Source organism: Diabrotica virgifera, chromosome 7 (assembly GCF_917563875.1).
Source record: "Diabrotica virgifera virgifera chromosome 7, PGI_DIABVI_V3a".
Classification (NCBI taxonomy): domain Eukaryota; kingdom Metazoa; phylum Arthropoda; class Insecta; order Coleoptera; family Chrysomelidae; genus Diabrotica; species Diabrotica virgifera.
The window spans coordinates 38980042-38994459 of record NC_065449.1 but is presented as its reverse complement, the minus strand read 5'-3'; the positions used below and the strand labels follow the sequence as shown (position 1 = coordinate 38994459).

Sequence of the window (14418 nt, the reverse complement as noted above, 5' to 3'; positions counted from 1 at the left end):
GCTGATATTGTACATCGTTTACTTCAAGACTGGAAAGGTAAAAACCGGAACTTGACATGTGATAATTGGTACACAAGTTACTCATTGGCCAATGCTCTTTTGAGAGATAAAGTAATAATGATTGGCACACTAAAGAAAAATAAACGGGAGTTGCCGTTGGAGTTCCTACCACATAAAGAAAGAGAAGTTGGATCGTCCCTTTTCGGATTTCAAAAAGAGTTAACTATAGTGTCATATGTCCCTGCAAAAAATAAAGCTGTGCCTTTGACATCAACCATGCATAATGATTCTGCAGTAGATCCGGAGAAAAAAAGCCAAATATAATTTTAGATTATAACTCTCACAAAGGAGGTGTCGACACAGTAGATAAAATGTGCGGTACATACTCGGTATCAAGGAGAACGCAAAGGTGGCCATGGTTATATTTTTTCAGCTCCTAAACATCGCAGTAATTAACAGACAAATCCTGTATAATGCTGCAAATATAAACAATCCTCAAAAATATAGAAGGATATTTTTAAAGGAATTATCTTTATCTTTGTTGAGACCACACCTTTCAGAACGAGCTGAAATACAGAGTTTGCCCTTAGATTTAAAACTATTCCTGAAGAAATATAAAGCTACTGTAGTGGAACAAGAAGAAGAAGAATCACCAGCAAAAATACGAGGAAGGTGTTATTGCTGCGGAAGGCGGCGTAAAAATAGAGTGACAACCATTTCGTGTCAGACATGCAGGAGAATGGTTTGCAAAGAACATTCCACCATTATTTGTCCTGAGTGTATTAACTCAAATAACCAGGAAGAAGACGAAAGTGAATAAAGACTCGTATGTGTTAATTTTTCTACCTAGTTAAAAATTTAAAAATTTTCGCATAATTTTTTAGGTTGGTGTTTCAATATGTAATAAATTACTGTTTTCGTTTTTTCTCATTGGTTTACCATTTTGAATTATTTTTTAGTTTTATTTTTTATTATATAATAACTTATTATTGATTAAACACAAGTTGTGCAATTTAATATAGTTCTAATTATTAAAGAAATTTTGTTTCTGCAGCTACTTGTAACTGGTGTATAGAGTACACCGCGCCCGTATTTGAGATTCATGGTTGGGCGCCCGTAGTTAAAGGTTAAGCTATTAACAAATTTTCAGCTTGCTATTAATCAACTTTTTTTTCATACGCGGGATCCAGACCTATATCCTTGTGTTTCACTTTACCAACATATTGATTTTTTACTTTTTTCCAAAATGTTAACAATTATTAGGTTTTCTACTATTTGTACTATTATTTTTTCAGATGAAATAAGTCGCTACCATCCCATCAACAAAAACAACTTCAAGCCACCCGTTAGCGAAGAAATTAAAGAGTTGGTGAGAAAGAACTTTACGAAAGAAATCGAATTTTACGAGTTTTGCAAACAGAGACTACATAAGCAGTATTTAGCCCTAAAGCTTCCAGATGCCGGCACTTAAATGGTTGTAATTTTGTGTAATTTATTAGTGCTTTAAAGGAAATGTTGATCTGATATTGTACATATTTATAGCATTAGAGCACAGTATAACTGCTGTGATTATAGCTTTCTTAGAAAACAAAAAGAATTGGAAATACTTTCAACCTTTCTGTTGTTGACTGCGTGATTTGTGACGTTATTTATAGAAGATAAAATCAATTCTAATAACAGTAAAATGTTGTTATTTTCTATGTTGTACGTTATTGTTCTAAATTCAATATTCTATTAGATTTTAAAAGGTTGTGTTAATTTTAAACGTTACTGTCCAGTGACGCTGCGTGAGCAATAAGCAGGAAATACTAATAATAGTTTGGATTTAATAGTTTGAAAACTGGAATATTTGGGTCACATTACCAGAGAAGAAAAATATGAGTTGATGAGAATTATTATGCAAGAAGCATAGGTAGGGCCGCGCCAAGGCTTTCAAGCGCCCCGGGGTAAGAAATTTTAGGCGCCCCTTTCCTCCTTCATTTGTAAGTAGTTTTTTGCAACTTAGTGAATCGGTATACCGTATTCGCTCCGTGCGTGACTATGGTGGGGGTACCTTGAAACGATGCCAACGTGAGTACCTACTGGCGAAATATGACAATATTGGAGCTATCTTTGAAATGTCATTGTCATTGTTTGTATAAAAATTTTTGTTAAAAATGGTACATAACTGTTGCCAATTTATCATATGCTTAACGTCACATTGTGAGATCCAAAAATTTCAGATGAAGGCGCTAGGTGATGTCGCGTCAGTCATGCACAAAGTGAAAACCTACAAACTATTTGTTTCATGATCATTCTCTTTGCCTTTATCTCTATGGGGGGTCAGCTTCCCTATTTGCATTTCTCCATAAGTTTTGTCTTGGATCATATCGATATTTATCCCCTTTACCGACATGTCCTGCCTAAGCCTCTCCCCCCAGGTATTCTTTTGTGTTCCTCTCTTACTCCTTCCGGGAACCTGCAGTTCAAGCATTATTCGTATTGGGTGACTGACGTCTCGACGTTGAACATGACTAAACCATCTTAACCTATGTTCTCTCATTTTGACATCTATTGGTGTCAACTCTAGACTTCCTCTAATATACTCATTACCAATATCATCCTTCTTTATCACTCCAATCATCCATCTAAGCATTCTCATTTCTGCCACATGCATTGGTTATTCTTCTTTATTTTTACCTATCCAACATTCACTTCCGTACATCATAGCTGGTCTTATAGCTGTTTTATAGAATTTTCCCTTCAGCTTCACTGGAATTTTTCTGTCACGCAACAAACCACTCGCTTCATTCCACTTCATCCATCATCCATCCAACAACTCTTATTCCACTACATGCATCTCCATCTATTTCCCCATTACTCTGTAATACCGATAGTAGGTAGTTAAACCTATTACTTTTCAAAAAGACTTGAACCCTTTCCCTCAAGAGCTTGTCTCCACTGTTCCAGTTTTTGTTCTAAGTCGCTTTTACTATTTCATACTAACACTACACCAACAGCATACATTAAGAACCAGGGAATGTTACCCTGTAGCTTGGCTGTTATCTGATCCAAAACTAATAATAAATAAAGACTTAGCATTGAGTCTTGGTACACGTGCAATCCTACTTTCACATGAAATTTATCAGTCTCTTCCACACTTGGCCTAACACTATTTGTTGCTCCCTCATACATATATCTCACAATATTTACATATTCATCCGGAACTCCTTTGTTGTTGAGTGCCCACCACAGAATCTTTCTAGGAATTCTATCATCATATGCTTTCTAAAAATCTATCATCACATTATAGAATTCTATAATAATAGATAGAAATTCTATCATCATATTATAAGCGTTTGTTTCTTTATTCCTGTATTTTTCCATCAGCTGCCTTATAATTAAAATTGCAATCTGGTGTTAATCTGCCCTGCATAAACCCAATTTGATTATCGCATATTTCGGTTTCTGCACGTATCCGTCTATCAATTACTCTCCCCCATATTTTCATGGTGTGACTAAGTAGTTTTATGGCTCTGTAGTTTGTACATTGCTGTATCTCCCATGTTTTTGTAAACAGGTACTAATATACTGCCTCTCCATTCGTCTGGAATTTGTCCAAAGTCCATAATTATATAAAATAAACCTGTTAGCCACCTTGTTCCTGTCTCTCGTATAGCTCTCCACACTTCACCAGAAATATCATCTTTTTCAACCTTTCATTATTTTTGAAGTGCTTGACTTCACTTCTTCGTTATATACAAAAAACAACGATTACACTATCACAGAACAAACATATAGTTCAGATATATAGTTCAACATATGGATTCAGACAGTATAGTTCAGATATATAGTTCAAACATATAGTTCAGTTGAGATAAATAAGGTTTCGTAAACTTATGAAATCAAAGTAATACTAGCTGCTTTTTTTTATTTACCTACGGTAAGTTTTCAATTTTACAATAAAATATTGCTAATATTTCTGGTTTGATTTTACCAGTGGGTAAAATCCTTCTTGTCCTTAGTCAATGTCATTACTTTTAATTATTGTCTCTGGTAATAAAAAAAATTTTTGGTAATTTCGGTATTGTCAAAAATTTTTCTTCGGCACCTGCCGGCGTCTTTTTTATACGGCGCCGGGGCGCACCGCCCCCTCTTCGCCCTTATGGACGGCGCGGCCCTGAGCATAGAATCAAAAGAAGAAGAAGCATAGGAAGAAGACGAATCTCCTGGCTGAGGAATCTTAGATAATGGTTTAACTGTAGTGCATTACAACTGTTCAGAGCAGCAGGAAGCAAAGTGACCATAGCTACTATGATATCCAACCTCCGATAGGACATGAAACTTTCAGAAGAAGAAGTTAGAACTAATAGTTTGGTATAATAACTACAAAAACGTGTACAAATACAACAGTATCTTCTACAAAAATAAGCTAATAAATTCTTAAACCTGAAACCACAAGTTGGGGTAACTGAGACACTAATTACAATGTGGAGTCGCCGGTGACCCATTCTTAAAATCGCTTCAAATTTAACTTGGAAAAAATTTTACTATTTCAATTGAGATTTTGGAAAACATAAAAACGAATGCTGAATAAAACAATGAAAGATAAATCTAAAGCGTCGTTTAAACACAACGATAAGTCACAGCAACTAGTTGTGATGACAAGTTGAAACGCTGTTTAGACGCTGCGATTCAATGCGATACCACCTTCAACCCAACTCCAACTTTGATAAGTTGTGCGATGCACCGTTTACACACAATGATAAGTTGCAACAACTCGATTGACCTTGATAAGTTGTTTGATTTATCGCTGTGTTTAAACGACCCTTAAGATTAAAATTTACAACGTAATAGTAGAGAGATCTTGCACCTCTTATTTTGCAATTCCGTTATTAGTGCAGTCACTGAAGGTGGATATGAGCTATTACCTCCGATTACGTTGAACCTCCATCGATTTGCATGAAAATTGGTAAGTGGTTAGAGGATATCTCAAGGAACAAAGGTGACATGCTGCCAACTTGCGCTTTTACCCTGGGGGTGGATGCCATCCCTCCTCGGGGGTGAAAATTATTTTATTAAAAATAACCCCACAATTCGATAGAGGGACAAATTATAAGCAAAATTTTTTATATAAATTTATTAAAATAAATCAATACTTTTTGAGTTATTAAAGATCAAAGATTTTAATTTTTCGTGAGAAAAATGTATGTTTTTAACCGATTTTTCATAAATAACTCAAAAACTATAAGTTTTTGCAAAAAAGTTATTATTATCAAAATTGAGGCTAATAAAAAATCAAATAAACTCCTTACTAGAAAAACATTTCAATGTTAACTAAAAGTGAATTATAGGTAATTGAATGTATATTTCTTTCGCTGAGTACCCAAATCTAAGTATTCAAGCTTAAATACAGGGAAAATGGTGCATTTTATAACATAAACTTATTAAACATTTGTCAAAGTTCATAGAAATATTTATCAAATAATATCGAACATGTTGATAGCATTAAAATTTATGCACCAAAAATGTTTCAAAATGTATCTTTTAAAAATTTTTCCAAAAAATGTTATTGTTTTTTTTTTGTAAATAACTCCGTTAATTCTTAAGATATAAGGTTCATCTAAAAACTAATTAAAAGTTCATTCCAAGAGCTATTTAAAAAAGTCAAAATTAGTCTTTTAAACCTCTAACTTTTAAAAAATAAAAGTTTATATGGCCCCGGTTACATAGTTCTCGCAGCAAAATTGAAATATTAAACGTTTCTATCTCGGTTATTTTTTACTCTACGGAAATAGTAAAATGGATAAAGTATTTGGAACAGAAAAAACTAAAATTTAGTTATAAATGAGTTTTTACGTATATTGAGTATTTTTGGACTTATTATCAAAAGAAAATGAAAAGTACGATAATTTTAAAAATTCTGATTTTTTTAAATTATACCTTTTTTTCAAAAATATGTATTCTAAACCGGTCAAAATTATTGAAATCATTAACTATGTTAACCTAAAGAAATTCTTGTGAGTATTACTACAAATTTTAATTTTTGTGGAAATGGCGTATGTTTTATTTTTCACTTTTTGCTAAAAAAAATCGAAAGGGTTGTCTTATTTTCATCATAACTTGCTTAATTTTGATGCTATTAGCTTCTACTGGAGCTCATTTGATAGGTATTCCGAACTACTTTGACAAGTGTTTAACAAGTATATTATATAAAATGCATGGTTTTCCCGTTATGTAAGCTTGAATACTTAGATTTGAGTACTCGTCGAAAAAAATATACATTCAATTACCCATAACTCACTTTGAAATAACATTAATTTAGTTGTTTAAGTGGGGAGTGTATTAAATTTTTTATTACCTTTAATTTTGGTAATAATATCCTTTTTAAAAAAGGTTATAGTTTTTGAGTAATACGTGAAAAACAGCTTTAAAACATGCATTTTTTTTTTAAGAAAAAATAAAATTTTTGATATTATTTTAATAACTCAAAAACAAATTTTGCTTAGAAAATGCTCATCTATCGATTTCTGGTATTATTTTTAATAAAAATATTTCACCCCCGAGAAGGGGTGGCATCCACTTCCAGGGTAAACGCGCAAGTTGGCATCATGTTACCTTTGTTCCTTGAAGTACCTTCTAACTACTCACCAATTTTCATGAAAATCGATGAAGGTTCAACGAAATCGGAGGTGAAAACCTTCAGTGACTCCACTATATGGTTATCGTTATACTACGTCTGCGCAGTAGCGAATATATGATCCGTTATCGTTATTAAACATAAGGGATTCCGTAATTTACGGAGGTTTAAAGTAGTGCTTATCGTTATCGTTATAGTAATGGTTAAATTGCTTTGTTGCCAGAATGTAAAAAAATCAGTAAAATTACATTTACATAAATTCTAATTTTGATCACCTATAAATTAAAATATCAGAAACTGTTCAAGTATATGCTTAAAATTACAATAACGTTGTGAAGTGAGGTTATGTTTAAATAACGATAACGATGACACGAAAAACCTACTTGACAGGCTGCAAAACTCTGCTTTTTAACGTTGCCGTAATCGTTATGCTTAATAAAGTTAACCATAGCGGAGCCAAAATCAGCGGTTAGTTTAAGAGGTGCAAAATCTCTCTATTGAAGTAAAATTCTTTAAAAATTATCCAAGAGGTTATGGATTTATCATACAACTAATATTGTTGTCTATGTAGTATTAAAGATTCTTTGTTTTTAACATATTATACATATATAAGCTTTCTTATTTAATTTAAACTTCCTTAAGAATCTATTGCAAAATTCATCAGAGTTATTTATTTCTTTACCAGATTTCTCTCTCTAATCACATTATTTATATAAATTCATTTTACGTGACTAGCGGTTATGGCGGATAAGACAATTATGTCGGTATTTTGAGTATTTGCGATCTAGTTGGATTTGTGGTTACTATTCTATGGTCTACCTAATTATACATATAAAACAAACAGTTTTTTCACTATAAACTATTCTAGTGTGAAGATGAGTTACCATTCGTGGGAAAGGTATTTTAAAGATCTTTACTACACAATTGTGTATACAGGGTTGACATAAAATTTGGAACTAAGTAAATACTTATCTTGAAAATGAAGATCGGACTAGGATAGGAAGAACTACGATGACCCTCAACGCATCTCACGCCATATTTTTTGTTACCGTTGGCAGATTTTAAAATAAATTGTTATTCCTCATTCATACATACCAAGTTTGGGAGAAAATAGTTGTTAAAACGAGATATAAATCATTTTGAAGTTACAGAATAGGTTATTTTATTTAGGTACGAGACTAATATATAAAAATACGTGATTTTAGATAACCACAGAAAAGACGTAACGGGTTAAGGTCCGGAAAACGATCAGGACCCCGATTTTTGACCCTTCGCTTCGCTATCGATTATTCGCTATCTGCACACTAAACAGATACGAAGCGAACACGTTCGATAACGAAGCGAAGGGTCAAAAATCGAGATCCAGGCCATTTTAGAATCCTCATATGTCAAATCCATCGCGAATGCGATAAATCTTCTTCTTCTTATTCTTTTTGTATAGACGTTACTCTGTCTGTTTTTCAATGTGCCTCCAGTAAATTGTCATTCCATCTTTTTCGTGGTCTTCCCACTGATCGTCTTCCTATTGGGGAACCGCCTCTCGCCGTCCTTACTACTCTATTTGTTGTCATTCGGCTTATGTTGTCGTTCCATTCTACTCTTCTGCTTTTCATCCAGTTATTAATGTTGACCACCTTGCATCTCCTTCGTATATCTGCACTTCTAGCTCTATCCCACATCGTCGTTTTCATCTCTGCCGTTTCTAGCATTCTTTTTGTCTTTTCTGTGTATCAGGTCGTGTTTCTGCCGTATATGTCATTATTGGTCTGATGACTGTTTTGTAAATTCTGCCTTTCACTTTTTTTCCGATGTTTTTATTTCCCCATATTGTTTCATTCAGGCAACCTGCGGCTCTGTTTGCTTTATTCACCTGATCTTCCACTTCTGTTTCGAACTTTCCGTAGCTACATAGTGTGATGCCTAGATCTTTCAACTCCATGACTTGTTCTATTATTTGATCTTCCAGCTCTAATTTACACCTTTTTAGATCTGCTGTTATAACCATGCATTTTGTCTTTTTTGGGGAAATTGACATGTTAAATTTTCTAGCGGTTATATTAAATTCGTACAGCATACGTTGTAAATCATCTTCACTTTGAGAGATTAGTATTGGTCTGCGTAGCAGATTATTTTAAGTTGTTTTTCTCCCATTTGGTATCCTTTTTTTGTTCTTACTTTTTTATTATTTCGTCCATGATCAGGTTGAACAACAGAGGACTCATGGAATCTCCCTGTCTTATCCCATTGCCAGCTTCAATTGGGTCAGTTAGTTCTTTATCTACTTTTACTTTTATTGTGTTGTTCCTGGAGGTACCTCTCTAGCGTACAATAAATGGATAACGTCCTTTAATTTGACCCTGTCAAATGTCTTCTTAAGGTCCACGAAACATAAGTATGCCGGTTTATTGTATTCTAACGATTTTTCTTTAATCTGCCTCATTATAAATATAGCGTCGGTGCATGATCTTCCCGACCTAAAACCTTGTTGTTCTTCTGCTAATGTTATAATTTTATTCAGTTTGTTTGTTATCACTTTGGTCGTTAATTTTAGTGTTGTGTTTAATAAATTAATTCCTCTGTAATTCTCCGGGTCCGATTTTTCTCCCTTTTTGAACAGAGGTATTAGAAAGCTTGATCTCCATTCTTGTGGTATTCTGTTTTGTTCTATTATTTTTTGGATTAGTTTTAATAATTGTTTGGTCATGTCTTGTCCTCCATACTTTAGGAGTTCATTCGATATTCTGTCCTCTCCTGGTGATTTTCTATTTTTTAATTTCCTTAATGCTTCCGTTACCTCTGCTTCTTCAATATTTGTTTCTTTGTTTGTTGTCACTTCAGGTGTTGGTAGTTCGTTATCGTTATCTTTAGCAAACAGAGATCGAAAATAGTCTGCCCAAGTTTCCTTCTGAATGTGTTTCGTTTTTATTAGTTCGTTCATCTCTTTTCTTTGTCCTCTGATCATTCTCCATATTTCCTTTTGTGTTCCGTAGAAGTCGTGTTCCATCTGTTTTGAGAAACTCTCCCAGTGTTCTCTTTTTATTTGTCTGACTAGAGTGTTAGCTTCGTTTCTAATTCTTTTATAGTGGTTGTATGCCTGTTGTGTTTGTTGTGTTCTGTATTGTAAAAAGGCTTTCTTCTTTTCTTTGCCTTTTATCTTCACTTCCTCTCGAAACCATGGGGTTTTCTTTTTTGATATATTGGTATTCGTTACTTTCCTCTCTCCAAGTGATTCTGTTGCTGCGTTAATTATGTTACTTTTGAGTTTTTCCCAGCTTTCCTCGATTTTATCGCTTTCTAGTATGTCATTATCAGAAATCTTCTCTGATATTCTTTTTCTATATAAGTAGGTACTCCGTGGATTCCGTACTTAGTCCTTCGACTTTGATTTTTGTTTGTGTTGGTGCCACTCTCTTAGGTTTGAAAAATTTCATGGTGATTCTAATTTTACATAATACTAGGCTGTGGTCACTACCTACATCTGCTGAGTTGAGGCATCTTACGTTAATTATTTTTGATGGATGGATATCTCTGTTAGTTACAACATAATCTATTATAGATCTTTGTCCACGGGTATTATTGAATGTATATTTGTGTTGGTCTTTGTGGTCAAAAAGTGTTGTTTATTCAAAGTTCGTTATACGTGCAGAAGTTTATCATCAGTTCTCCATTTTCGTTTTTGACATTCTCAGTATGCTTTTGTTTATTTCCAGGTATTACTTGGTTGCCTATTCGAGCGTTAAAATCCCCCAGTATTATCAACTTTTCTCTAACTTGATCTACTACTTGTTGCAATTGATCATAGAATATTTCCTTTGTTGTTTGGGGCTTACTATTTTCTGGGCCGTATACTCCGATGATGTTCAGGTCTTCTTTCTCCATTCTAATTTTTGCTGTGACAATCCTTTCTGATACATATTGACACTCTTTGATGTTATTTTGGTATCTTTGGTGTATTAGTAAGGCTACACCCTCTTTGGCCCTGTTTTCTTTTGCTACTCCACTGTAGATTAGTATATATTCGCCTAATTTTGACTGGCCTTTTCCTTTCTTTTTGGTCTCCTGTAGAGCGCATATATCTATTTTTTTTTCTTTTTTAGCTCTTGGGTTATTTCTTGATCTCTAGTGTTGAGCGATCTTATGTTCCAAGTGCTTATTCTCATCTGGATTTTGGAGGTTTTTCTCGTGTCCTTATTTCTTGCCGTGGTCGTCTTCGTATTATCAATCCGGTTTCGAGGCTTCACGATAAATTGCATTCAGAAAATCTCTAACCCGTCGAATAGTAGTCAGGTAGCTCTCCATCTCGTTAAAAGCAAAAATTTTGTAGTAACTGGCCATTTGTTGAAATATTAGTAGAAATAATTTGGTTATTACGTAAATCTAGGTAAATACTTGTCACAAGTTAAATGAGCGTAAAACCATTTTTGGACAATTTCCATCCAAACATTTAACTTTTTTGGTTGCTGCTCAATTAATGTTCCAGTTAAATGTTGCATTAAAAAAATTTCTTCATCGGAAAACACTATAATATTAGTATTCAGTTCATGTTTATCGTATCAAGAAGCGTATAGTACAGTTTGAAATAGTAGTTAATTTGTATACGTACTTCTTTACCTATGACAAGTTTTGGACATTCTAGTGGTGATGAACTTTCCGATGACACTGCGATAATAATCAGTTGGTGATAAATCTGTCTTTGGTACTCATTGATTACCAAAATTTCAAGTTTCTTAATGTTCCCTTCTAATCTTCTTTCTAAATCATTTTCATTTTTGTTCATTTTCACATCCTTTGGTCAATTTTTTTGGGAAATAAATTTTGTGGTATTTTTCATCTGACTTTCTATTAAGTTTCTTTGTTAAATCTCCAAGACTGCTTCGTCTCCAGGCTAAAATTCGAATGCCTCCCGGTCTTTCCCATTGATGATGAAAAGTTTCTTTAATTGATCTTGAAGGACCTTTCTGGTAGCACCCAAATGTTACTTGCCTAGCCATTCAGAGACTTCTTCCTTTTCATACATTACCTCTATGATCTGTGTATACTGGTAATATTTATTCTTATTTATGATTCCGAAGAGCAGCTCTCTTGCCATTTCTGTGGTGGTCTTTCCAGGAGCCTTCTTCCGTTTGTTTTCCCCTTGAAGTTTGTCATACTTTTTATTCGTTAAATATTTCTTTAGCTTCCCCTAAAAAGGTGTTTTCTACTCTTCAGTTCATATCTCCCATAAGAATTATCTTGTCCAGCTCATCTTGTAGTTGTTTGCAAAATACTTCGAATTCTTCTATTGGCTGAGTGGCATCAGGTGCGTAAGTGACTATAAGATCCAGTAATATTTCATTTTCTATTTTAAGTGTTAAAATAAATATTCTGTCGTAAACTATAATCAACGGTAAAATAGGAAATACATCTACATAATTTTGTGTAGATAAAGAACTCAAATAATAATGTCCTCTATATCAAACACTATGCACTATTACAAACAAAATGCTATGATATTATTATACCGTTTGAATACAATGATTACAGCATTTTACTGTTTACTATTGATTTTAATATCTATTAGGCTATATTATAATATGTTGCTTTTTACCATCACAAAAATGTAGACTTAACCAAAATCACAGGAGTAACTAATATCACCCATTGACCAAACGCAAAATATTGCTTGTGTTGGAGTTTTGATAGTTGAAGTAGGCATACATATATGTATGTGTTTGATGTTTTGCCATAGAATAAAAAATAATTTATTGTTATTATATATAATGTTACTCCTAAACTATATAGCTATAATAATCATGTAGACTAAAAAATCACCTTTTGTAACTAATAAATTGATGACTGTGACTGAAATAAAGTAGAATAGAATTTGATTGGCTTATTCTTCACCTTATTATTATTTAAGAACTATAGCCAAGTATGAAACAACACACAATGCAACACATAGCATATCGAAAGTATAGCCTAAACATTTGTGTTAGGTTTAATATGAGTGGGCACTTAACTATCCTTCAGTTCACCTATGAGGTCTGCTAACTGTGGCTCATCCCTAGATTAAAGTTGTCCTTTTAGCCCAGCCTTACAAAGTCTGATATTTAGTGACACTTCTACGAGGTCACAAGGCTTAAGTTGATAATACTTAAATGTATTTAGACTGTAATATCCAACCCTGGGCTGTTCCTATTCATATCTAGTACATCTTTGTATCTCTTCTTCGAAGGTTCATGTATAAAATCCTTCTAATGATTAAGACCCCCTTGTTTGTACCAGTAGTTACGTCTCATCCATTCCACCCAGTCCGATATCCTTCTTTTGAATGTACTTTTTGATGTGCCAACGAAAAGTTCTGGCCCACGAATGTTTCTTTTGTCCCTTCCCTGAAAAGTAGGTCTGCTTTTTCGGTCACTTCAACACCAGTATGTCCAGACACCCAAAGTAAATTTACTTTGTCACTTTTTCCGATCAAAATCAGTTTCTGCAGACAGTTTCAAATTAGCTTGGAGTTTATTCGATTCGATTACAGTGCCTTTAATGGCGCATGTCTATCCGATATAATTTTTATAACCTGTCCCTGTAGTTCTTCTTCTTCTTCTTCTTCCTCCTTCTTGTATGTAGACTTTAAAGCCTATTTCTTCTTCAATATTAGCGTCCTTAATTTAATTTATCGGACCATATTTTTCTTGGTCTGCCAATACTTCTTCGTCCATTTGGTGACTTATCTCGTGCTATTCGTACTACCCCGTCCTTTGCCATTCTACGAATGTGTTCGTGCCACTCCTGATGCAGGAGTTCCCGCACTGCTGCAGATAATATAAAAATTGCCATGATGATCGCCAACATTCGTCATGGATAGATGCAGAAAAAAGAAGCTCTGGTGATCTGCTTCTGCATAGCCCCGCTTATAAGAGTAAGGCTGTATACAATGGAGTTTTGCCCTGTTCACCAAGGGTATCGTTCGTGATACTGTTAGCCCAAGTATCTTTCATGCATTCGGAACGCAAACTTATTACTTAAAAGTTGGGCCAAGCCGTTTCTCTGTCTTAAGGCCCCTCACCGATGACAAGGTCATACGGACCAACAGGGAGGGTGGTGATACCTTCGTCACACCTATTTTGTATATTCATAGAAACTTTCCTATTGGGCATTGGAATGTACCATGTTGAGCATAAGAATTTCCCCATTCAGTCTGTCAGTCATCGGAGGGCTGCTAATCAGTTTAACGCTCGACCGGTATTCGCAATAATCTTCTTCTTCCTTCTTGTATGTAGGCCTTAAAGCCTGTTTCTTCTTCAATATTAGCTTCCTAAATTGTTTAAGCTATCGCACCATCTTTTTTTTTTGGTCTGCCAATACTTCTTCGTCCATTTGGTGACTTATCTCTTGCTATTCGTACTATCCTATCCTCTGCCATTCTACTAATGTATTCGTTCCACTCCTGTTTCCGTTTTATCACCCATCCATTTATGTCTTCTACATCGCATGATCTTCTTATGATTTCGCTTCTCTCCCTATCCAACAGACTTTCCCTGATAAATTCGTCGGAGTATTTTCATCTCTGTTGTTTCTAGTAGTCGTCTCGTTTTAGATGTGTCACGTCTTGTCTTCGCCGTGTATGTCAGTATAGGTCTGATTGCTGCTTTATAGATTCTTGCTTTTGTGTCTTGTCTTAGGTGTTTGTTCTTCCAGATTGTGTCATTAAGAGATCCCGCCGCATTACTTGCTTTTAAGCTTTGTTTTCGTACTTCCTCTTCAACATCTCCGTAACTGGTTATATCTATTCCCAGATATCTAAACCTTGCTTCCTG

General features: G+C 34.3%; 1 protein-coding gene across 2 annotated transcripts in view; it reads left to right on the top strand.

The window, feature by feature from the left end:
* LOC114329315 (heparan sulfate 2-O-sulfotransferase pipe) overlaps positions 1-12486 on the top strand; it is a 264681-nt gene extending 252195 nt beyond the window's left edge. The window contains exons 7-8 of one of the 2 annotated variants that reach the window (XR_007699574.1): positions 1296-1912; positions 4170-12486. Coding sequence is in view for 1 of the 2 variants with exons in the window: in XM_028278356.2 (XP_028134157.1) it covers positions 1296-1471 (176 nt within the window). In the remaining variant the exon portion in view is untranslated. Of the gene's footprint in view, positions 1-1295 lie in introns of both variants that reach the window. The other variant, XM_028278356.2, reaches the window with a different exon arrangement.
* Positions 12487-14418: the final 1932 nt, after the last annotated feature.